This window comes from Bos taurus, chromosome 11 (genome assembly GCF_002263795.3).
Source record: "Bos taurus isolate L1 Dominette 01449 registration number 42190680 breed Hereford chromosome 11, ARS-UCD2.0, whole genome shotgun sequence".
Classification (NCBI taxonomy): domain Eukaryota; kingdom Metazoa; phylum Chordata; class Mammalia; order Artiodactyla; family Bovidae; genus Bos; species Bos taurus.
In genome coordinates this window covers 19,657,789-19,684,179 of record NC_037338.1, presented here as the reverse complement: position 1 = coordinate 19,684,179, position 26,391 = coordinate 19,657,789, and the positions used below count along the sequence as shown (strand labels likewise).

Below are 26,391 nucleotides of genomic sequence, written 5' to 3'. Positions count from 1 at the left end.
TTTAAAAATGAAACAGTTCCTGCTTATAGATGATAGAAAGGGGTCTCCAAGCCAAATTATAAAAGATCAGCACCTTCCATTTCATCAAAAATGATGAGCACTCATAACACCATTCTGGTATTTGGCATTCTGGAAGCTACACTTCAAAAGTGATTGTTTGAAACAAGCTCTTAGCAAAGTTCTTCATACTGTTAGTAATGGAACATAGAGTTATAAATGTATCTTCCTTTTGGGAAAAGGATATTTTACAATTTCCGTATGTATAATCTTTTGGCATTCATAATACAGTTGGCAAATGTGTTTAAATGATTCCATATCATATTTAGGGACAGGTAGTTATAAATAAATTGATATATATTTTATCTGTATATCAATAATATAAAATTAACATCATCCTTATTTCCAGGTGAAGCTGTGTGACTTTGGGTTTGCACGCATCATTGGTGAAAAGTCATTCAGGAGATCTGTGGTGGGAACTCCAGCATACTTGGCCCCTGAAGTTCTCAGGAGCAAAGGTTACAACCGTTCTCTAGATATGTGGTCAGTGGGAGTTATCGTCTATGTGAGCCTCAGTGGCACATTCCCTTTTAATGAAGATGAAGATATAAATGACCAAATCCAGAATGCTGCATTTATGTACCCACCAAATCCATGGAGAGAAATTTCTGGTGAAGGTAAAAAAAAAAAAAAATTAAATTTTTGGTCTGTGCCTCTTAGTTTAAAAACCTTCATGATTCCACATCACCCTGTTTTGACATCTCTTTTTAATATTTCCCATTCATCTTCCAAATTCAGCTATTTACCATTGTTTGAAGAATACTTCCTTTTATATATGGTTTCTTTATCTTCCTAAGTTTCCAGGCAGGGCACTAATCCAGGTCCCAACTGCCTCATTTTGAAACTACTGAAACAGCTTTGTAATTGTGCTCCCCAGTCACCGGTGCCAAGTCCGTCTCCTGGAAATGCTGCTTTCGTCTTACTGTGCTCCCAGACACCTCAGCCTCCCTGGAACCAGGCTGCAGCTGTAGGTCTCTGTGACGCGGCCCAGGTTCTCACCTTCTGGTCTCCTCTGCTACTGCTGCCCTACACAAGCTGCTTTCAGTCATTTGCTGCATTTTGCTTTAGACCTTTCCCCTGCCTGCTCTCCTCCTTGCTGTCGAAACCCTTCCAGCCCTTCAGAGATCCCTGATCTTGTGGCTCATCTGTGAAGTCTTCCCTGAACCCCTCCAAACTGTATGATCTACTTAGGCTACTGGTTGGGCATATTTTTCCTGAAGTAATCTATCTTTTCACAGTCACTTTTCTTACCTTCAGAACTAAATCAGGTTCTTTATACACCACTTAAAACATTTTTAAAAATTCTGCCCAGTATGAGACCTAATCATAGGGATTAATACAACTGGGTAAAGTTTGAGGGACAACATAGTAAATAGTAGGCTTACTTGTTAATGAAGAGATCCGATGGAAGAAGTATATATGAGGGTTTGGGGATGTTGCCAAAGTCACCTTAGAGCCCCTTGGACAGTGTGGTCTATAGACCTCTTACATCAGAATCACTTGGTGAGGTTATTAAAAAGACCTTCTGGCTCTGTCCCTAAGACTCAGACTCACCAGCTGTACTGCTACTCAGGAATGCATTTTAGTAAACACACTGAATGATCCTGATGCACATAGCAGACTGCCATTTAAGGAACAATGGATATTTAGAATATAGAGAAACTAGTACTTAAACTAATTTGGGGGGAAAAAACAGGGTGGAAAAAAATCTGGAAAATCTTGACTGGTATGACAGTATATAGAACTAGAAATAGTATAGGATAGTCCTTAGTGTGGCTCATCCCTGGATGCAGACCTTAGTAACAATGGCCTTGTTACATAAGGATTTTGTCAGTGTGTAGTTACATGGTTGCTTTGGTTTTATAGTTAGCCCACATCTCCAAATAATTGGATAAAATATGCATGCTAAGATCTCACCACATACACCAAAATACCATGAACTTATTTGTTAAAACCTGTTAAGTACGAACTTTTGGTAAGAAGTTATTACCTCACTATAACTACATCTGCAGAAGCAAGGCAATGAATGGCTTTGGCTCTTTTCCATTCCAAGCCCAAAACTAGCATAGCATCATTGTGGAGGGAAAAAAAAAACAAAATCAGACTGTACAGAGAGTCTGTTTTATTCATTTTTAAAAGTAATGGTTAATTCTTAGCACATAAAAGCATCATTCTGAGCCCTTTGTGTGTATTAAGTTTATTTCATCTTCTCAACAACCTTATTTTACAGATGAGCAAACAGGCACAGTGCAGTTAGTAACTGACCCCATGTCACACACAGTTACAACTTGGGCTCAAGCGGGCGGGCTCCAGTCTATACTTTTAACTTGTATTCTGTACTGTCTCCTTAATAAACCAGGTATACTGAATTCAATAAATATTTATCAGTCACTAACATGTTAGCTTAAAGGCTATGTCCTTGAGAAGCAAATATCTTGAACTGTGTATTTCTGTGGATTGAACTGCCTTCCGGGCAGAGTCACAGGTTTGGGGTGGTCAGTGCTCAGATTCACATAGCTTATTTTGTCTTTTCCCTTAGCAATTGATTTGATAAACAACCTACTTCAAGTGAAGATGAGAAAACGTTACAGCGTAGACAAATCTCTTAGTCATCCCTGGCTGCAGGTAAAAGCAATGTATTTCTCTTTAGCAATCTTCATTTGAGCAGTTTGTGGTGATTTGTCTTACTTAATGAAACCACTCTTAATAGATCATCAGATTCTACATGTCTTAGGGCCTTATGGTGTTTATTTCACCTTTTTGTAAGGTGAGCATAACACATTATATTGTCAAATATATTTTATTTTTAAAATGTCCACCAAAAGGTTTATATTTTGTATTGAAAAGATCAGATACGCCATTTTAAATGTTTGGTTTAATTCCCCTAAAAGCCATTGCATAGATTTATCAAAAGATACCCCCAAACTTCAGACTAGAGAGAAGCTTTAGAACAATTACTGTAAAGGGAATGAGGGATATAAGTAACTTTAGAACAGATGTAATCATAATTAATCTCAGCAACTGTTAAATTATCCTGACAACAGAGTCTAAGCACGTTTCCCCTGTTTTGAGGAGTAAGGTGTAATCAGATTAATAGTTATTATTAACCACCTCAGAGGGCTGAGGCAGTATTTTTTTTTTTTTTTTTAATTTTAGAAGAGTTACTTCCTTCATGAGAGAGACTAAATCTGAAAAAGTATAACATTGCTAACCTAAAGTATTACAAATGGAACTTATTGTATAGCTAGTATTTGAAATGGCAACCCATTCCAGTATTCTTGCCTGGAGAATCCCAGGGACATGGGAGCCTGGTGGGCTGCCATCTATGGGGTCGCACAGAATAGGACATGACTAAAGCAACTTAGCAGCAGCAGCAGCAGGGGGTAGGGGTTGTCAATTACATAACTAGGGTGCTAAGCAAAAAAACAAGTTAACAGTATTTTGTTTCTTTTACTGTTCATAATCTTCATTTTTTTTCCCCTAGGACTATCAGACTTGGCTTGACCTTAGAGAATTTGAAACTCGCATTGGTGAACGTTACATTACACACGAAAGTGACGATGCCCGCTGGGAAATACATGCATACACACACAACCTTGTATACCCAAAGCACTTCATTATGGCTCCCAATCCAGACGACATGGAAGAAGATCCTTAGTTATCAGTGAGCTAACTTCAGTAAGGAAGCATGTCATGTCATGGACTGGTGTTTTGCTGCGTAACTGTTGTTCTTTGTATGCTGTCATCTGAAAGGATGCAAAGATATGGAAAATATAAGGAATCAGTGACACCGATACTGTAGTTCATACTGAGTAGGTACAAGAGGGGAAACTGAGTCATAAAAACATAATGGAATCCAAGATGAAGCTTTTCATAAACCTTTACAACGTAAGCAATAACTGGTTTTTGTGTTTTTCCCTAAGCGCTCATTTTAGTACAATAGTGGCACTTAATTTATCTTCCTTTCTTGTTCTTACATCATTTTTTTTAAAAGGAGAAAAAAGGCAAGCCAGAGTCCAGTTATTGCATAGCTTGATCAAATCATACAAGAGTTATTACACAGTTTATAACTAAACAGATTTGCATTTATGAGATAACTGAGAGGCTACCAACATGCCATTTCCTATAGACTTTAAACATTTGTTTAACTGACCACAGAGGCACTGAGGGGTTTTTCCTAGATGCCTAGAAAGGGAGTGCTGAACTGGTTTACCCTTCTCTTTTAGGTCAGTTAAACTCCAAAATAATAGTATTGCTCTAATTTCTTTGGGGTTGAAATTCTGAATATGCTCTTAACATGAAAAGTTGTCACCTTTTGTTTGTATGTTGCAACAGCCCCTAAGATTATTTGGGACAACTGATACACAAAAGCAGGAGTAGGAACTGCTGGTCTAAGTGCTGAGTTGTTACATACGTCTTCCTGTAGTTCAACTCTGCTGCTAAATAATCACATTCCCATTGATGCTGTTGTGATGTCACCATTAGATTCCAACATTTAATGGGTACAGATCTGAACTCTAATCACACAATTTCTCTTTACATGGGACTGTATAATTTGAGGAAGAAAATTAAATACATGCCAAAAGTAGGGACAGTGCAGGGTTAGTTGATGCTACAGGAAAGAATAACAAACAATATTCTTTTTTTCTTCCCTTAGCTTATTGGAAGGCTTTACAGATATCTGGAATGTTTTTAAATCAATTATTTTCAGCAGTTTAGGGGAGTGGGTGGGGTAGAGCATGAAACAGTTTATAAAGAGTAGGGCTGTATTATCAGCTGAGCAAATGAAAGAATGAAGTATTTTTAAAAACACTGCAGCTCCAGCAGCCAGCTAAAGACAGTTTTTGTACCCTAACATCATATTTAAGAGGTTAGATTTTTTCATAGCTTTTAAAAGTTACTAATAGTTTCCCCCAAAAAAGTTAAAGATCTAGGACTATCCACTTATAAAAAATCTAGGGGCTTTGTGTTTCTTGATTCCTAAATAATCACTGTGAATGTTTTTTTTCCCCCTCCAAAAAGAACAAAAGATGTGAAGCCCAAAAATCTGGCTCCACTCTTAAGCTGTGTTGACCTCGGCAGGTGACAACCTGGCTGAGCTTTGAGCTCCTCAATCTATAAAATAAAGATTATAATTCCTGCCTCTGTCTTCCTTAATGTTGTTGTGAAGATCAGATATTTATAAGCTAAAAGTTATAAAAGTGTTAACTGTCATTTCCCATGGAATCTGAGATAGCAAAAGAATGTTCTTGTGAACAGAATGAGAGGGCCTTCAGAGATCCCTGAAGCTGCTCCCTTGTGTAGGGCTAAAAATACCCTTGAGAGAATGGAAGCAAACACCAGTGCTCCTCTGTTCTGAGCTCTTTACATGTTTTTCCCTCACAGGAGACATGGATAAGTCATCGAACTTTGTCTCACAGATAAGGAAAGTGAGGCACAGGAAAATTAACTAGCTGCCTAAGGTCACACAGTTAGGATGTGGGTTTGAATCCGGGCAGTGTGTCTCCAGAGTCCTTATTGCTAACCATTCTGCTATACTGCCTACCGTTAGATATTCCCAGAAGACATTCCACAGTGTCTCTCACTATTTCATTCTCATACAGGAATTTAAAAAACTAAAAGCAAATTAATTATGTAAAACCTTTGGGAAATGTATTTTCCCTGTGATAGGAGGTAACTTCCCCTAATTTCTCTAAGTCTGTTTATACAATCAGTGTGCTCAAATGAAGTAATTTCTGAGTCCTAGGCACCCTATTGTGGTTTTACTGTGTAAGATGAAAATTAACTGGAATGCTGTTTGCTATACTTATATAATAAAACTTTAAAAGCCATAAAATTAATTGCACTCTTTGTTTTTGTTATTGAGAAGTTTTCTTAGAAAAAACTGTAAAGGCACTGTCAGATAATTTGGAATTGAGTAATTTTCTCCAGTTACTGTATAACCTGCATAACCTTTTTTGTCTTGAAGTCATCATGTTTGTATAAGAAATAACTGTTAGAAACATTTGATAATGTATACAAAGTCTGTAATGACATTGTTTAGTACATTTTTAATTATATCCCACTTTTTGTAAATATCCTTGAAGTTTGATAATAAAATGTATTTCCATATCACTGTACTTTTCCATGTGGAAACCTGAGCTAGTAGAGGTATCCAGAGAAAATTGTATTTGGTTGTGTTATTTTCCCAGGCTTTAGTAAGAGAACTGTTTTGGAAATAGTATTTGTAAATGAAACTAATGCTATATTTAAGAACACAGATTTTTTTTATCTGACTAAAATAAAAAACAACTCATTATTACAATTTTATACAAAATTTGAGGTTATTACCTCAAGGTCTCATTTCTTAAAAGTTTGGAATAATTAAAAGTTTTTCAGAAACTACCATTAAATATTCAACTATTGCAACTGCCAAAAGACTTAAGTAAGTTAATTTATGTTTTTCTAGGTTTTAAGAAGCACTGGCTAACTCTTTCCCCTTAATCATGAAAACTATTAAATAATTGGGAAGGGCCAACTATGGACATTTTCATTGAACACTCTGCCAGTGAACTTCCAATATAGTTAAGCTATAAATTGAAGATATACAGCTAACATTCTTTTAATCTCTCAAATTTGTGTGGCTATTACTATAATTCTTCAGAAAGTCCATGTCTGGTATTATTAAAAAGTTCTGTGAACCAAAAGAATGGGAACTTACAGAAATAAATCTTGACAGTTATCTGGAAATGAGAGAATTAACTAATTTTAGAAAATTATTTCTCCTAAGTCTGCATTTACTCTCATTCATGTTTTAAGTACATGTCAGGTTGATTGGTTTTACTGTGACTTTAAAATTTTTTTAATCAAATTTTGGTTTTAATTATAAAATTCACAGAAGCATATTGTAAAAAATTCAAATACCAAAAAGGAGGACAAATTAAAAAAGACTTCTCACCCCTCAAACCAGACTGGCAAATTTCATAGTGATTACTGGGAGTTCATAGCAAATATAAGGCCTACCTCAAGAAAAAAAAGTTTCAAGTAAACAACCTAATCTACCATCTAAAGGAATTAGAAAAAGAACAAAGCCCAAACTTAGCATATGGAAGGAAGGAAGAGAGGAAATATAAAGTCCAGACAACAATAGAAAACGTCAATGAACCAAGCACTTGTTTTTTGAAAAGATAAAATTGATATGTCTTTAGCCAGGCTCACTGAGAAGAGAGGACCCAAACAGAATAAATGAAAGAGGAGAAATAATACTAAAGATACCAAAAAAATAGAATACCATGAATAGTTACATGCCAACAAATCAACCTAGAAGAAATGCACAAATTTTTAGAAACTTACCCCACCAAGACTGAATCAAGACAACCTGAACAGACCAATCACTGGTGGTGAAATTGACTTTGTAATTAATAAAAAAAACCAGCAAACCAAAACTCCAGGCTTCACAGAGGAATTCTAAACATATAAAGAAAAGCTAATACCTATTCTCAAACTATTCCAGTAACTGAGAATGGAACACTCCCAGATTGATTCTACAAGGCCACGATTTCCCTTGTACCAAAACCAGATAAAGACTACAAAAGAAAATTACAGGCCAGTATCTCTGATGAATAAAGACACAAAAATCCGCATAAAGTAGCAAGCTGAACTCAACAATATACCATGATCAAGTGGGATATATTCCAGGGACACATTATCTGCAGATCATTCAGTGTGATCAACGTTAATAAAAGGATTAAAATCACACAGTCATTTCAACAGACAGAAAAAAGTAACAATACTCAACAGTCATTCATGATAAAACTCAACAAAGCTGATACAGAAGGAACTTATCTCAATATAATAAAGGCCATTTAACATCATACTTGGATTTCCCTGGTGGCACAGACAGTAAAGAATTTGCCTGCCACGCAGGAGACCTGGGTTCGATTCCCTGGGTTGGGAAGATTCCCTGGAGAAGGGAACAGGCAAACCCACTCCAGTACTCCTGCCTGGAGAATTCCATGGACAGAGAAGCCTGGAGGAATACAGTCCATGGGATCACAATGTCAGACACAACTGAACAACTCCTTTTTCTTTCACTTTCGGACTTCTCTGGTGGTACAGTGGATAAGAATCTGCCTACCGATGCAGGGGACGGGTTCGATCCTGGTCCAGAAGATTTTCACATGCCACGGAGCAACTAGTTCTATTTAATCAGCCCCCTGTGAATGGCCAGTTGTTTCCAGTTGTTATTAAACCAATCAGTATTCATGTTTACACTTTATAACAACCAGCTTTATTAATTAGAGGATACTCAATAATTTGTTTCATTAAATTGAGAACAAACATTTGTACCAAGAATCAAATACAACCTTAAAAGATCAACTTCCAGTGGTACTGTATGGTTTATTTTTATTGGCTATGAAGAGAGAAAATATTTTAATACTTAATTTTACCTGTGATATATAAAATATGTTCCCTTTATTCTGGTTTCTTAGGCCAACTTGGGGGTGAAAAGTCCAAACTGAAATATCACTGCCAAGCAAGTTCACCAAACCCAGCTACAGGTGATGGAGAGGGTTTTGACTGACGTGCATTCGTCTGATGATTTCTACCATGAAGTCTCTGATGAGGTACCAAGGCAAGAAAGTTGAATCTTTCTCCCATCTTCATAGGATTCATTAACATATTATACCCCTGAAGTAACTGCTGCCTCAATGATGGGTCATCTGTTTTATCTAAAAGAATCTGAAAAGAAAAAATGTCTTAGTAAAAATAACCAGAAGAAACAATTCCTAGGTATATGTAGTAATACAATGACTATTAACTATTCATTAAAACTGCTTAAAAATGTGATTTTGAGCCTCTACCTCAGAATCATGGCCTGTTTATTAAAGACATAGGTTGCTGTGACTCAAACCTACAGATTTGTATGTTTAACAAACATTCCCAGGTGGTTTGATCTACGCTGAAGTGTTAAGCTGTCTTTAAGACAGTTCTAAAATTCATACCCATACAGGCAGTTAAGTTTTCTTAACAAACATTAACACTATTTGGAAGTCTTACAGAGATGCGTGAAACTTACAATCTGCTCTACCCTCAAGTGGTCTGGTTACACTGAACCCCACACTGCTGAAAAGACCACAACACCATGCATCGGACTATAAGAGCACCGAGACCACGTGAACTCACTACTTACAGTACTTATTGAAATACTATGAAATTAAACTAGTTAGTAATAGTGAAATAAGATAAATCATTACCTTCAGCCGGACGTCAATGCCCATATTTCTTAAAAAAGTTTGCTGTTCTACTGGACCCAGGGAAGCTACTTTCCCCTGGGACATTCTACGCAAGTAACTGAAGTCCACGTCAGCTGTTAGGTCTGCTGTTCCCGGGGCAGTTAGGACATCATGAAGCCTGTGGCCACAAAACCCCTTGAACATAATTTTTAAATGATGAGTTTTTGTACTTTTACGGTTATCATCATCAAGATTAAAGAAATGCTATCATGTAGTCCACTTTACATAACTGTTAAAAAGGAATATATGGCCTACATCAGGGGTTTACAGACTCTTACAACATAGCACCCTTTCTTCAAACGAGATACTATGCGGAAAACCCACTATGAAGTACTGTGTTGTAGTGCCTGGACATGCTGCCTTTGACATCTGTTGAAAATTTTCATTAATGCCCATGGTGATAAAGAGAGAATTCTCCAGATGAACTCAGGTTAACAGAACTGAGACGGTGTTTTACAAAGTGTATCCATCAGCTATATGCATCGTAATCACCTGAGAACACGTTACTGGACTCTTCCCAGACCTAGCAAATCAGAATCCTGGAGGTAAATCTAGAGAACAGTGTTTTAAAAAAAACTCTCCAGGTTTTTCTTTTAAAAAAATAAATAATAATAAAGTTAAACTTTTTTTTTTTTTTTTTACTGAAGGGAGGAGAAATTTTTAAGAACTTTTAAGAAAATTCCCACTTGAATTATTCAGATGTTTACTAGAATCTATGCAAACCTAGGTTCTGCAACTTAAGGAATAATGTAGACAATCTAGACCCTGTTCAAAGGAAAGGTAGACAGTAAAATACCGGGTTAAGGGTGATTATAACAACATAGATTAATTATAAAATATGTAATGCAGCAAGGACAGACACTGTAGAAACCAAAATGAGATACATATCTTCAATGAACTTCAACCCTAACATATGACAACTACGTCAACTGTACCAGTTAAATTCTGATAAATCATGTGACTGGATTATACATACTCTGAAGGTGTCTGTCTTAGTCCCGTCATGACCATAATCCGCGATCAGGGCAGCACCTCCAGTTAGTGAAATGCGTTGAGAAAGTTCCTGAATAACAACACCAGCCTCAGGACACACTTCCACATGATCCCTTGTTTCATCATTCTAGTAAGGGAATAGTTGAATCAAAATACATCATTCAAAAAACTTGTTTCCTTAGGGTTTTCCTACAATGAGCATTTCTCAGTTATAACAAAAACAAATTCCTTCTCAATATGAATATGTTGTCTACACTCAACTTTTCACATGACACCCTTTTTATTATATAGAACTCCTTGGTTCTCTGATGCCATCCACTCAGTTTACAAACACATTTTATTTTGATGCCTTTTATAAAAAGCCATAAGTCCTCCCAACCCTCCAGATGGCTAAGTACATTATCATTTTATTTACAGTGATTTTACTTCTATATCATAATTCATATAAATATATTCCACTGGGCTGAAACCATGGGAAAGGGATTTTTGCCTGCCTGGAACAGTGTCTGGCACATAAAAGACACTAAAAACTTGTTCTGGAAGAACAAATGAAATAAATCCAATATAACAAAACAGAGCCTATTAAGTATATCTGCTTTCTTTGGGGGCAAAAGGTACCCCACTGATATACCCTAAACATTGTAAGTTAATACCAGCTTATAAACCAGTGTCAATGTACCTGAAGCCCTTATTTCCCAAGATGTTCAACTGTTAAGGGTCTTCAAGAAGTACATATTGGCTTAGAAAGTATATGAACAATAAATAATAATACTTGCCAACTGGATTAGTATATATTAAATTTGACTAATTCCTGTTACTGAACCAAATTTTTTCTTCATTATGCAACTATACATTAACTTTTGCTCCCTCTTAACACCTATTAGAAAAGACCCTGAGGTGGCAGAGGATGAGATGGTTAGATGGCATCACCAACTCAATGGACATAAATCTGAGCAAACTCTGGGAGATGGAGAAGGACAGGGAAGTCTGGCGTGCTGCAGTTCATGGGGTCACAAATAGTCAGACATGACTTAGTGACTAAACAACAGAAAGTCTCTGCCTATAATAGCACAGGTCTAAGAGGTATAGAGTCAGGCAGACTCAGCCCGTGAGTCTCAGCTCATCCACTGCTTACTAGAGACAAGTTACTTCACCTTTCACAGTCTAGTTCCTCAGTACATATTCTAGCCTTACTGTGAGGATTAAATGAAATAATAAACCACTAAGCCCCCAGTGTATGTTGGTCACTCAGTCATGTCGGACTCTTTGCGACCCCATGGACTGTAGCCCACAAGGCTCCTCTGTCCCTGGAATTCTCCAGGCAAGAACACTGGAGTGGGTTGCCATTCACTTCTCCAGGGGATCTTTCCCACCCAGGGATCAAACCCAGGTCTCCTGCACTGCAGGTAAATTGTTTACCAACTGAGCTGCCAGGGAATCCTAACTTAGTTGGCTTTACCAAGTAAGCCCCCCATGCTATTTGATAAATTCCGTGGTGTGACTACATAAATCACAGGACCAGTTTCAAGCATAAGCTGACAGGCCTCAGCGTTCTGTGCTGGCATTCTTTACATCCTACACTGCTTGCTCTTCAGGACAACAGATTTCCATTCCCATTTGCTCCGTCCAAATGAGAGGGAGAAGTCATCACCCCATCTCTCCGAAGTGTACACTGTTCAAGTGAAGAACTAACAACAATCAACTCTCAGAGGGTCAGCTTCTGGAAGCTTTATGAATTTGATTCTCACTCAGGTAAAATTAGGTAGCCACAATATGAAAACACAGAAATGTTCACAAACACTTAGGCTGATATTTTAAATCTATGCTTTGCAAAGAAAACTTAATTCACAGGTTTATGTTTAAAAGCTTGTAAAATCAATAACTTCTGAGGCAGAAATCCTTAGTTATGGTCTAGAAAGTAATCCTTTTTTTCTCAGCTCAAAAAAGGGGAGGTGGGTGGGATAAAACAGGCAATCTAAAGCCCAAACATGCCTGGGAAGTAAAGGATTTTTGAATCATTAAACCCAAACCTAAGATCTGTAGCCTCTTGAGATTATGCAGCAGTACATCCACCATTTGGCAGACTAAAATCAGACTAGAATCATGTGCCATACTGTTGAAGCATGCCTTTTTTCTCTTTCACCCAAATTTAGATTTGAGAAAAAATGCATGCTCCAACAGTAGCCCAAAGAGAGTGATAATAAAACTGACCTAAGGGTAGTTTTGAGAATTGAATGAGAAACTAGAGTAATACAAGGTATTTAACAAATATTGTTATTGCTACTTTACTATACACTGTACAACACTGTTTTCACAGACACATAACTTCCTGTCAAGTAAACAATATTGTCACCATTTGATGGAGAACTGCGGGAGACAGACAGACCCAGAACTTGCTGGGTAAGCACTTAAATTCTTATTACATGAAGCTCACACAGCCAAGGAATGACTTGAACCCATTCTGACAGATCCTATGGATTTCCACTATCAATAAAAAGCTCTTAAATGTGACAAGGAACTCTAAAATAGGAACTCAGAAAATAAGACCGAAGATTGGGTTGGCAATAAACTTACGAAAAAAAAAAAAACTTATTCCTACTTGTATGAACGCTTCTGCTGGGGTGGCACATGGCGCCAAAACAAATCTCAGTTTATCAGAAACCTGTGGGTCAATATCAACAAGTACTTCTCGCCATCCGTGTGGGGTTTTCTAAACACAAATAACAAAAAAAGAAATTTCTGCAAGTCTGTTCTCAAAACTGCTTTTATCAAAATAGCAAATCTTCTCTTCTTATCATATATAAGCTAGATAAATAACATTTACAGAACACTTTACCACTTGAAATTATTTAAAGGCATTACTTCATTTCCTTTGAATAATATGAGTAGACTGACAGATGCAAACTATTAATGTTGCTTAGATAAGAAGTGGAGGAGAAAGTAAGCAACATGGTAAGTGCCCCCAAAACAGAAAACAGACTTAGAAGGACTAATCAGAAGCTTCACCAACAAATTGCTACATAATAATATTAACATATACTCTTAGCCCTAGAAGTTACCAGTACACATGCACTGCTACCAAATTTTAAATTTCCTCACAGAAAGAATGAAGAAAAATTTTAATTCTTAGAATTTAAAAATATTTCCTAAAAAAGTTATCCTTCATTGTACTATAATCATTTACCATCTCATATTCCCATACATCTTTATCCCAGAAGAATTAAGAATTCTTAATAATTATCCTAAGAGAATTAAGAATCCTTAATATTTCACTTTTGCATTTCAATTATTTTCAATTATTTATAGTCATCAAACTTCCAAATATAGCTAGCTTCAAACAGTAAAAATTAAACACCATAAATGTTTATTCTTACAACAAAAGGCCCTTTGTTATTCAATTATAAATGTGACTTCTTTCCCATCAGTACCTGAAACTTATGCACAGGAAGAACATCGAAAAATTCATGTGCGAGATAAAAGCTGTACTCTATTTAAAAACAGAAGAGAGAAATTAACACTTCAGCATTTTCAAGGCAATAAATTGGTTCTTTTGGACATTAGCAAAAAGAGAATGCATAGTTCTTCATATGGGGAGTTGTGGTGCTTGCGTAATTACCACTTTCACAGAATCATCCACCTCTTCACAGGAAACCTACGGTGCAGAACTTACACAGGAGGAACTATCACTATTCTCACTGTCCACACAGAGGATCCCAATCATCAGTTTAATCTTTAATGCATCACTAAGAATGAAATGAATCAGAACTCAAATCTGTTAGCTAGAAGAGGATTTGAATTTCCTAAAATCAAATGAGATGGTGAAGGCCAGGAACGGCTGTGGCACCTTGGCCAGAGTCAGGCGATACCACTTTAGGTTTGACCTGGGGCTCGTCAATATAACATTCTTGAGGAATACTAGGATTTCTCCACCACCCTTTACAAGTAAGGATAATCCAAAGACGACAATATTAAACTCATCTAAGGGACTTCCTGGTGGTCCAGTGGCTAAGACTCCATGCTCCCAATGCAGGGTACCTGGGTCAATTCCTGTTTAGGGAACTAGATCCCATATGCTGTAACTATTAATAACAGATTCTACATGCCGCAACAAAGATGGAAGTTCCCATGAGCCGCAACTAAGACCCAGTGTGGCCAAATAAATAATTTTTAACTAAAAAAGTAAACTAATTTCCTAACATTGCTTCCTTCAGCCCGACTGCCTTGGGCTGCTTCATCATCAGTACTATCTTAGGGGGTCGGGAAAAACTGAAGTATACAACAGAGATCCCTATTTTGGTTTTGTCTGGTTTTTGCAACACTGCATGAAATTCACTGCTTCTCAATGTTAGGTGATTTTATTTTCTAACACAATGCTCTTCTCCAGAAAAAAAATGTTTGTTAATCTCTATAAGTAAGGGAATTGGCAGCACTAACTCAGTCTATTATATTGCAAAACAAGGTTGTGCTCACATATCACTGTGAGGGGCTGTGATCAAAATTCTTTCATTAATCAAAGTAAAATAATTACCTTTTGGAACATCTTGAAGATCTCGGTACCAGGAAACTGGAATTCCAGATTTAGTGACACCTTTCATATATACTGGGGATTCAGCATTTCGCTCTAATGGGACCTTCTCTTCAGTCAACGTTAATGCTTGAATCTCACTTAATTTCTGGCTCACCTCTACCAGATGTAGTGAAATGTCACAGTTTTTCAGCAAAGACCCAAGCTGACTAAATACCTAAATATAAAAAGAAGAAATTGGCAAAATACAGACTGTTGAATAGATTTTAGGTTTTTCTAGCCATTTATTTCAATAATTTGTCAGTATCAGAGTAGAAGTAATAGCTGGTTTCAGAGAAATTTCTTCTTCACACAGGTCACTCTCCAGCAGTCTGTAAGAACCAAAACTTATTGGAGTTATTAAACATAGTCTATATGAGAAATGAACAGTCTACAGTACCATTTGCTTTCCTACTGATAAAAATTAGAATTATGACTGACAAATGAAAATAAAAGCTTTAGCATCCAATAAAAACAATTATCCAGATTAGGGAGTCTAAAAAAGACCAAGGAAATAAAATTTATATGGCCTTGATTTTAACTTTGAAAAAATGGAGATTTATTACTTGTAAGACCTGGAAATTGAATATGTGACACCTGGTGCCACATAGCATGTTCATGGACAGAGAGCTAGGCTTGATTTTAAAAAGCTTCCCTGTCTATAAAACAGTCTCACCGAGATGATCAGAATGTATCCACAAGAAATCGGATTTGAACAGCACTAATAACCTCACATTATTAGTGAAGCAACCCCACGTCCAAGGAGTACCAGCTGCGTGGGTGCAGGAGGGCAGAGAGGAGCTATTCCATGTTCAAGGTCAGGAGGGGCAACCGTGAGGAGATACCCCTTGTCCAAGGTAAGGAGCAGTGGCTGTGCTTTGCTGCAGCAGCCGTGAAGAGATACCCCACGTCCAAGGTAAGAGAAACCCAAGTAAGATGGTAGGTGTTGTGAGAGGGCATCAGAGGGCAGACACACTGAAACCACAATCACAGAAAACTAGTCAATCTGATCACACGGACCACAGCCTTGTCTAACTCAATGAAACTAAGCCATGCCGTGTGGGGCCACCCAAGACATACGGGTCATGGTGGAGAGGTCTGACAGAATGTGGTCCACTGGAGAATGGAATGGCAAACCACTTCAGTATTCTAGCCTTGAGAACCCCATAAACAGTATGAAAAGCCAAAAAGTTAGGACACTGAAAGATGAACTCCCCAGGTGGGTAGTGCCTGATATGCTACTGGAGATCAGTGGAGAAATAACACAAGAAAGAATGAAGAGATGGAGCCAAAGCAAAAACAACACTCAGTTGTGGATGTGACTGGTGATAGAAGCAAGTTCCGATGCTGTAAAGAGCAATACTGCACAGGAACCTGGACTGTCAGGTCCATGAATCAAGGCAAATTGGAAGTGGTCAAACAGGAGATGGCAAGAGTGAACGTCGACATTCTAGGAATCAGCGAACTAAAATGGACTGGAATGGGTGAATTTAACTCAGATGACCATTATATCTACTACTGTGGGCAGGAATCCCTTAGAAGAAATGGAGTAGCCATCACGGTCAACAAGAGTCCGAAATGCAGTACTTAGATGCAATCTCAAAAAAGACAGAATGATCTTTGTTCATTTCCAAGGCAAACCATTCAATATCACGGTAATCCAAGCCTATGCCCCAACCAGTAACGCTGAAGAAGCTGAAGTTGAACGGTTCTATGAAGACCTACAAGACCTTCTAGAACTAACACCCCAAAAAAAATGTCCTTTTCATTATAGGGGACTGGAATGCAAAGTAGGAAGTCAAGGAACACCTGGAATAACAGGCAAATTTGGCCTTGGAATACAGAATGAAGCAGGGCAAAGGCTAATAGATTTTGCCAAGAGAACGCACTGGTCATAGCAAACACCCTCTTCCAAAAACACAAGAGAAGACTCTACACATGGACATCACCAGATGGCCAACACTGAAATCAGATTGATTATATTCTTTGCAGCCAAAGATGGAGAAGCTCTATACAGTCAGCAAAAACAAGACCAGGAGCTGACTGTGGCTCAGACCATGAACTCCTTATTGCCAAATTCAGACTTAAATTGAAGAAAGTAGGGAAAACCACTAGACCATTCAGGTATGACCTAAATCAAATCCCTTATGATTATACAGTGGAAGTGAGAAATAGATTTAAGGGACTGAATCTGATAGACTTAGTGCCTGATGAACTATGGACAGAGGTTCATGACACTGTACAGGAGACAGGGATCAAGACCATCCCCATGGAAAAGAAATGCAAAAAAGCAAAATAGCTGTCTGGGGAGGGCTTACAAATAGCTGTGAAAAGAAGTGAAAAGCAAAGGAAAAAGGAAAGACATAAGCATCTGAATGCAGAGTTCCAAATAGCAAGAAGAGATAAGAAAGCCTTCCTCAGAGATCAATGCAAAGAAACAGAGGAAAACAACAGAATGGGAAAGACTAGGGATCTCTTCAAGAACATTAGAGATATCAAGGGAACGTTTCATGCAAAGATGGGCTCGATAAAGGACAGAAATGGTATGGACCTAACAGAAGCAGAAGATATTAAGAAGAGGTGGCAAGAACACACAGAAGAACTGTACAAAAAAGATCTTCACGACCAAGATAATCATGATGGTGTGATCACTCACCTAGACCAGACAACTTGGAATGTGAAGTCAAGTGGGCCTTAGAAAGCATCACTACAAACAAAGCTAGTGGAGGTGATGGAATTCCAGTTGAGCTATTTCAAATCCTGGAAGATGATGCTGTGAAAGTGCTGCACTCAATACGCCAGCAAATTTGGAAAACTCAGCAGTGGCCACAGGACTGGAAAAGGTCAGTTTTCATTCCAATCCCAAAGAAAGGCAATGCCAAAGAATGCTCAAACTACCACACAATTGCACTCATCTCACACGCTAGTAAAGTAATGCTCAAAATTCTCCAAGCCAGGCTTCAGCAATACGTGAACCATGAACTTCCAGATGTTCACACTGGTTTTAGAAAAGGCAGAGGAACCAGAGATCAAATTGCCAACATCCTCTGGATCATGGAAAAAGCAAGAGAGTTCCAGAAAAACATCTATTTCTGCTTTATTGACTATGCCAAAGCCTTTGACTGTGTGGATCACAATAAACTGTGGAAAATTCTGAAAGAGATGGGAATACCAGACCACCTGACCTGCCTCTTGAGAAACCTATATGCAGGTCAGGAAGCAACAGTTAGAACTGGACATGGAACAACAGACTGGTTCCAAATAGGAAAAGGAGTACATCAAGGCTGTATATTGTCACCCTGCTTATTTAACTTACATGCAGAGTACATCATGAGAAACGCTGGGCTGGAAGAAGCACAAACTGGAATCAAGACTGCCAGGAGAAATATCAATAACCTCAGATATGCAGATGACACCACCCTTATGGCAGAAAGTGAAGAAGAACTCAAAAGCCTCTTGATGAAAGTGAAAGTGGAGAGTGAAAAAGTTGGCTCAAAGCTCAACATTCAGAAAACAAAGATCATGGCATCCGGTCCCACCACTTCATGGGAAATGGATGGGGAAACAGTGGAAGCAGTGTCAGACTTTATTTTTGGGGGCTCCAAATTCACTACAGATGGTGACTGCAGCCATGAAATTAAAAGATGCTTACTCCTTGGAAGGAAAGTTATGACCAACCTAGATAGCATATTCAAAAGCAGAGACATTACTTTGCCAACAAAGGTCCGTCTAGTCAAGGCTATGGTTTTTCCAATGGTCCCTATGTATGGATGTGAGAGTTGGACTGTGAAGACAGCTGAGCACCGAAGAATTGATGCTTTTGAACTGTGGTGTTGGAGAAGACTCTTGAGAGTCCCTTGGACTACAAGGAGATCCCACCAGTCCATTCTGGAGGAGATCAGCCCTGGGTATTCTTTGGAAGCAATGATGCTAAAGCTGAAACTCCAGTACTTTGGCCACCTCCTGTGACGAGTTGACTCATTGGAAAAGACTGTGATGCTGGGAGGGATTGGGGGCAGGAGGAGAAGGGGAGGACAGAGAATGAGATGGCTGGATGGCATCACCAACTCGATGGACATGAGTTTGAGTGAACTCCGGGAGTTGGTGATGGACAGGGAGGCCTGGCGTGTTGCAATTCATGGGGTCACAAAGAGTCAGACACGACTGAGCAACTGAACTGAACTGAACTGAATAACTTCACAGTTTAACTTTGAGATTCTTTCCATTTCAATTTTTCCTTAGCTACATATACTTTGTTTTTTTTGCCATTGTAAACATAAGGAGAAAAAAACCAAATATACTAATGTTTTATCAATACACATTAATGCAAAATATTCAATGCTAACTGTGTAAGTACATCAATTTTTTTTCACTTGAATTTAATATTCACTGGTGATATGCATCGTACTTTTGAGATCTGTATATGCAGATGCAGACTGATAAGGACAAGACGACTTTTTCAAATTCAGTTTTGAGATGAAACTACATATGGAAAACTTCTTCCTAACAGAAAAATTTGAGAGTTGAACTATAAAGAAATCTGAGCTCTGAAGAATTGATGCTTTTGAACTGTGGTGTTGGAGAAGACTCTTGAGAGTCCCTTGGACTCCTAGGAGATCCAACCAGTCCATGCTAAAAGAGATCAGTCCTGAGTGTTTATTGGAAGGACTGATGTTGACACTGAAACTCCAATACTTTGGCCACCTAATGCGAAGAGCTGACTCATTTGAAAAGACCCTGATTTGGGAAGGATTGAGGGTGGAGGAGAAGGGGACGTCAGAGGATGACATGGTTGAATGCCATCACCGACTCAATGGACATAGGTTTGGGTAGACCCTGGGAGTTGGTGATGGACAGGGAGGCCTGGCATGCTGTAGTTCATGGGGTCACAAAGAGTCAGACACAACTGAGCAACTGAACTGAAGCGAAGAGAAATATCCTTCAGAAATCTGATCAAAAATAAAACATCTGTAATTATACCTTTGGCTATTTTTCCTTATATTCTTTGGCTGTTTCAGAGTTCTTAGAACTTGAAATAGGGAAGCATCCTCAAGACATTTTTAAGACCTGTGGGTAGTTTGGTGCATATAGTTTGGAGCACAGCATTTAGGGTATGGCAAATGGTTGTGAATATCTTGTATTGGTCAGAGGGTAGCTACTGAAGACGCGTAGGCAGGGCAATTGATAAAGCCAAACATTTTCTTTCCAAAAAACAAACCTCACAGTTGGATTAGAGGGAGGCAAGGATGAAGGACGTGGTATTAACACATACACTCTACCATATATATAAAACAGGTGAACAACAAGGACCAGCAAGAACCATAAAACAGGTGAACAACAAGGAACTATATTTAGTATCTTATAATAACCTAGAATTGAAAATAATCTGAAAATAAATATATATAATCACTTTGCTATAACCTGAAACACTGTCAATCAACTATACTTCAATAAAAAAAAATGTCAAGAAAAATACCTGTGGGCTTAATTTTTAAGGTGCTTGAGACACAATATTGTTTGAGAATTTTATTATTTTATATTCAAATGACTTTGTCAATTTAAAAAGATACAAAATTGACCCCTGAAAACGTAAGTCAGTAGGTCTTTTCCACTCCGAGCCATACAATATAATGATTCTTCTTCATTAGACAATTGTAAATTTAAAAAAAATTTCAATTCCTAATTTCAAGCAGAAATTACATAACATCAGGAAATTTTAATTTCTCGAAACTGAATGGGTGTTTTTTTTTTTTCTTTTTTACATAAATTGTCACGTACATGCAAAATAAACTCACAATTTATTTTGGGTCACACAATATGAGTGACTTTGATGTTAACAGATAATGTCCAATAGCTAGTCACAGGAGTTACACCAAATTATACTTATAAGCAGCATGTGAGAGTCCCCTTGCTCCTCATCCTCACCAAGTCTTTCTAATTTTGAGCAGAATGGTTTCTCACTGTGATTTTAACTTTCATTTCTCTGACTACCAATGAGTCTGAGCATCTTTTTGTATTTGTTGATCATATGGATTTCCTCTTCTATGACAGGTCTGTTTACATCTTTGGCTTGGCCCTTCTGTTGAGTTCTCTGTCACTTTCTTATGGATTTAAAGGAGTTTTTTCTGTATTCTAACGTCAGTTCCTTGTTAGTTGTATGTGTTAAAAATAACTCCTCCCACTTTGTGCTTTGTCTTGTCACTTTACGGTATCTTTGAAGAACAAAAAGTTCCTAGTTTTTTTAAAGAACAAAAAAGTTCTTAATTTTAACATAATGGAAATTATTAATCTTTTTCTTTGTGGCTTCTGCTTTTTTACATCAATTTTAAAAACTCCCTACTCAAAAGATGAATACATTCTTCCATAATGTCTTCTAAATGTCTTATACTTTTTAACTCACATTCTCCCCAAACCCCCACTTTTTAAGATTACAAACAGATAATAAGTAATGATTCATTATATTACCTTGACATTATATTTTAGCTGAGAAATATGAGAGAAGGAAGTAAGGCTGAAAGCCAAGGAAATCAACAAAGTTTTCACCTCGGTTAAAAGTAACAAGATTCTGGACTTTCTTGGTGGTCCAGTGGTTAAGAATCCACCTCCAATGAAGGGGACGCAGGTTCAACCCTGGTCTAGGAAGATTCCACATGATGTGGGGCAACTTAGGCCCTGAGCCACAGCTACTCAGCCTGTACTCCAGAGCCTGCGCCCCGCGACATACTGAAGCCCATGCACCCTGGACCTTGTGCTCTGTAACAAGAGAAGTCACTGCAGTGAGAAGGCCTCGCACCACAACTAGAGAGTCGCCCCCATTTGCTGTAACTAGAGAAAGCCCATGCACGTTAAAAATAAATGAAACTAATTTTTAAAACAGATAACAAGATTCAGGTACATGAGACTTTGTTACTTACCCTCAAAATATCTCCCAAGAGGGTTCCCTTGCCTGGGCCTAGTTCCACCAGTTGGAAAGCTGCATTTTTTCCAGCGGCTATCCATTCACTGATGAACCATATCCCTAGGAGCTGTGAGAAGGAAAGAACTACATTTGAGCATTATAAAGCATAAAAGGATACCAGGATATAAAACTATGTAAACAGACTTTATACCAGAAAGCAAAATGTTTGCAAACAACTATACATGTTATTCAACAAGTTCATATATGTATACACACATAGGAACTTCGCAGTACAACACATACCACTTACGATGCTTAGTCACAGAAGAAAACACCTAGCTAAAAGGCAGCCTCCATTATAAAAGGTCTCATGACACATACTGAAAGGTACTGGTACTTGAAAGCGAACAGACATATGAAGTATGATTAGGCCATTTCTTCATATTCATGCAATTTCAATAATTACATGGCTTTAAGTGATAGTTAATATTTTTTAATGCCTAGATTCTTCTTCCTTTTGTGTACTATTTCCTATTTCTAAATTGATCCAAGATTATATAAGGAAATAAATGAACTAGAATTCCTGAAAAGAATTCAAAGTTTCCTCAAGGGAGACATCTACTATAAATACAGCTAAATAAGAAATAGGGGCTTTAGCACACATCTTGATCCCACTGATTCCTCAGTGTTTTTTTTAATCTTTTCTCTCTTCCTTCTTGGGTACTCCCAACTTCCTTTTACACCTCACCTGTTGTCTCTCTCCATCCTTCCACTCTCATTTTTCATCTGGTTCTCCTCTTTTCGAATGCCTCACCTTCTGTCTCTTTTCTTTCTCTTTCCTTTTGTTCTTCATATGACTACATTTCCTTTTCTACATGAAGTATAAACCTTTTAAATGTCCTCTATATACCTCTATTATTCTCTTTCAGTATATAAACCACTAAAAAATTAAAACTTCATGAATCACAAAAAACAAAACTTATAAAACACTACTGTAGAATAATACTACTTGATTTTTTTCTCAAATGTTTGTAATAATTAGTTTCTTCTATAGTTTACATTGAATATTACCTCCCCAAACATCTGACTTATTTCAGGTGAAGTAATGAAATCTCCTTCTTCTCCTAGCATGTCACGGTTCATGTAATAGCCCTACGTAAGAAGAAAAAAATGGAGAAAACATTAATTTTCAAATAAGCTTTTTAAAACACCCCTCCAAAATCTTATATAACGTATACAACTAGAAAAACAAGTATTTCATAAGAAAGTTCTCTCTTCTAAATAAGCAAAATAAACAGTGTCTTTACCTAGATTTTACAAAGTAACAGTCATTTTGCAGAACTGTTAGAAAAACATAACTAAGGCACTTCCACAACCCCTATTCCTACCACACTATTTGCTTCCAATCCCTATCAATCTGGGTTTTGTCTTTTTCACCCTCAGAATTAATTAAAACAATCCACAGTGATCTTGTGCAATTATTTGCTTCCTTGTTTATGGCTCATTTTCTCACCAGAACATAAGTGCGGTGCTCCACTGTCCACTGCAGTATTTGCAGAGGCTGAAACAGTGTGCACCATAGTTGGTGCCTCAACAAATGGATAAATGAAGAGCAGATCTCAACTCTAACCCAGGTAAGCGTGTTTTAAAGTTTCTCCTTACCTGAAATTTTGGTACACTGTAGCACTGTATACAGGCATTAAAGGATCCCTTCTTTTACTAAACCTCTGGACCCTGAGTCATTCCACTACATCCAAAAGCAAAAGGAAGATGAACCCTGGGATTCCACAGATCTCATAATTCAACCCAACAAAAAGTGAAACACTGAAATAAAAGAACCACAGGCTTTCACCAAGTGGCTCTGTACAGCAGAAAGGAAACGAAAGTCAGAAAGCTGTAACAATGCCTAATGCTGTAACATAAAGGTCCAGACTTCCCATTCTCAATGGAATATGCTTCCAGTGCCTGCTGATGCCTTCACAACACAGCTTTCCAAGCACCAAATCCATACTTCCTGTTGCCTACTGCACATGCCACCTGAGTCCCACAAACACTTCAAATTCATCCACTGAACTCAACTCTGTCCTACCTCTTCCTACTCCTGTATTCTCTTCTTCCTGAAAAATAACTCCAACAACTACCATAAACCCAAGTAGGGAAGTCATCCTTCCTCATCTCATAAATCCAATTGGTTACATTGTCTCCTTAACATCTTTGGAACGTGTCCTCTCTTTAATGACACTGCCGCTGACTTCACCCAGCTCTGACCAATTGACAGATTGATTTATCTGTCCCAAGGTCTTCAATACTTTGGTCAGCTGATGCAAAGAACTGACTCATTGGAAAAGACCCTGATGCTGGGAAAGACTGAAGACAGGAGGAGAAGGGGACGACAGAGGATGAGATGGTTGGATGGCATCACCAACTCAATGGACATGGGTTTGAGCAAGCTCCAGGAGTTGATGATGGATAGGGAAACCTGGCGTGCTGCAGTCCATGAAGTCGCAAAGAGTCGGACACGACTGAGCGACTGAACTGAACTAAAGGTTTTCAAGCCTGACTTTTGCCCTGGGAGGCTCCCGCTAGGGCTGAGGGCCCTCGGGCTCCTCTGCGCACATCCTCCTGTTTCACACCTGACAGCGCTGCTCGAGTGGGCCTGGTGGCCTGGTGCCCCGACCCATACCTTGGCTGGGTTCGTCAAGACCTCCTTCATGTACTCGGCCACAGTGATGGGACCAGTAGACTTGATTTTGTATATAAGATGCCTCAGCATGGGGGTCACAGTATTGTTTTCTGCAGGCTCATTCCCAGAGCTGAAGTACTTTCCTCTCCAAAGGCAAGGAAGGACTGCAAAAAAAAAAACAAAAAACCATTAACCGGAACTCATTAGAAATCTTAAGTGTTGACACAGCAGCCTGAGTGATTTCAAGGCGGCTTCGTCAACCTTTCACTTAGCCAAAGCCAGGAAAGCGGTCTCGGGCCACAATCGGCCCAAGACCACACAGCCATTCCATGTCTTAGGCTGGACTCCAGTCTGCAGCCCAGAGCGCCCCAGAGTCCTCTCAACTGAGGAAGGCGTCCCGGACGGTTTCCAAGGCAACAAGGCTTTGAGCACCGCAATCTCTTACCTGCGCGCATTGCGCACAGCCGCCTAACGCCGGCTGCCGCCAAGAAGTTCATCCCTAACTTCGCCTGCAGTAAAGCTCCGCCCGGAAGTGGGGATTGCGTCTGTTTCCAGTGAGGGCCACGCCCCTTACAGGAAGTACGTCACTCGGCCTAGCGGAAGAAAGCTAGGGCCCTTGCGCGCGTGCTTCGCTTGCTATGGCGGCAGCCGAGAAACCTTTGGAGTTCCATGCCAAGAGGCCCTGGGGCCCGGAGAAAGGGCTAGAAGATCCGGACGAAGACGAAGAGGATGATAACGATGAAACCGAGGATGCGTTCTCCCTTCAGGAAGTGTTACGGCTCGGAGGCACCAAGGTAATGGCCGCGGGCTCCCGAAGAAAGGCGACAGGCGTGTGGAGGGGTCGCGAGTGGAATTGCCCCGCGAGTAGCGGGTTAAGTGGCCCAGCAGCCCCCGAGCTGCGGAGCAGGAGCTCACAGCTCAGACTCCAGCTTCGAAATGTACTCTGCGCGTTTCCTGCACTTCTTTCCCGTAATATTGCAAGAAAAACGTCGTTTAGAATTGAACTTTTTTTTTGCCGTGTCTTTTCTTAAAATGTAGGTTATCTTCTCTTTTTATTGACGTAGTGTATAAATGGCACTCCATCAGGTCGGAGAGGACTGTTTGTTGTTCCGACCTCTTGACATCCGTGTTTGGGATCCCACTGGTGTTAGAATCTTAAGTACACACACTTGCTCACTTTACGCCCAAGAATCTTTCTGCGTTCTTGGAATTTACATATTAATGAAACGGTAACCAAACTTTGAAATACACAGTGTATCTAACGCTAAGTAAGAGCTATGACGAAAGCTAAAACGAGAGAGGATAATGAGTGGGAAAGGACTTAAAGTTTTAAACTAGGTGATTGGGGAATCCACCAGCGAGTGAGCAGAAAACTGGAGGGAAGAAAGGAGTGAGCCCTTTTGGTTTTGTTGTCCCAGGAACAGTAAAATAGTGCAGCTGAGGTCAAGTGAAGTGAGAGAAGAGCGGTAAGAAATGAGGTCAGAGACATAAGAGGGTGGACTTATGCTCTCATTTTATGGGAAACCTTTAGAAGATTCGGAGCAAATATGTGACAGTTCGGCTTTGTATTAATTGTTTTGAGGGTAGACTTTTCTGAGCAGTGTGGGAGAGGGCGGAGTGGGGTCAGTGATTAGAGGCAGGAGAAATGCAGTTTCCCTGGGCAGACTGACAGTTTAGTCTGTACTTGGGTTGCATTTTAAAGGGGCAAGTGCATAATGAAAGGTCTTCTTTCTCACTTTAATCTCCAGCCATGCAGTTTCCTCTTCAGGAAGCAGTCATTTTAGTGTCTTTTATATCTTTCAAACAAATACACACACCCCTGTATGTGTTATTTTTTACACAAAAGGTGTAGTATATCTACACTATTTGATGCTTCCATATCGGTATATAAAGTTCTGTCATTGGTTTTATGTCAGCATAA

General features: G+C 38.8%; 3 protein-coding genes across 8 annotated transcripts in view; 2 read left to right on the top strand and 1 right to left on the bottom strand.

Moving 5' to 3' along the window:
* PRKD3 (protein kinase D3) overlaps positions 1-6,168 on the top strand; it is an 86,975-nt gene extending 80,807 nt beyond the window's left edge. For 4 of the 5 annotated variants that reach the window (XM_024998923.2, XM_005212648.5, XM_015473443.3 and 1 more), the window contains 3 exons: positions 407-674; positions 2,597-2,682; positions 3,542-6,168. In XM_024998923.2, the coding sequence (XP_024854691.1) occupies positions 407-674; positions 2,597-2,682; positions 3,542-3,715 (528 nt within the window). In that variant the 3' untranslated portion in view covers positions 3,716-6,168. The remainder of the gene's footprint in view (positions 1-406; positions 675-2,596; positions 2,683-3,541) is intronic. The other variant, NM_001205538.1, reaches the window with a different exon arrangement.
* Positions 2,160-25,026, bottom strand: NDUFAF7 (NADH:ubiquinone oxidoreductase complex assembly factor 7). Of its 2 annotated transcripts, XR_236306.5 has the most exons (11): positions 24,916-25,004; positions 24,471-24,634; positions 22,859-22,939; positions 21,804-21,914; positions 14,854-15,067; positions 13,754-13,812; positions 12,925-13,035; positions 10,309-10,452; positions 9,294-9,467; positions 8,487-8,778; positions 2,160-3,803 (listed from the first exon to the last, which is right to left on the bottom strand). XR_236306.5 is itself a non-coding variant. In NM_001101049.2 (10 exon segments), coding segments are annotated over 10 exon segments (1,326 nt in total). In that variant the 5' UTR covers positions 24,968-25,026; the 3' UTR covers positions 8,304-8,562.
* Positions 25,027-25,068: 42 nt separating this feature from the next.
* The window catches only part of CEBPZ (CCAAT enhancer binding protein zeta), a 24,066-nt gene continuing 22,743 nt past the window's right edge, over positions 25,069-26,391 (top strand). The window contains 1 exon segment of the mRNA NM_001083386.2: positions 25,069-25,264. Within this exon segment, the coding sequence (NP_001076855.1) occupies positions 25,109-25,264 (156 nt within the window). The 5' untranslated portion in view covers positions 25,069-25,108.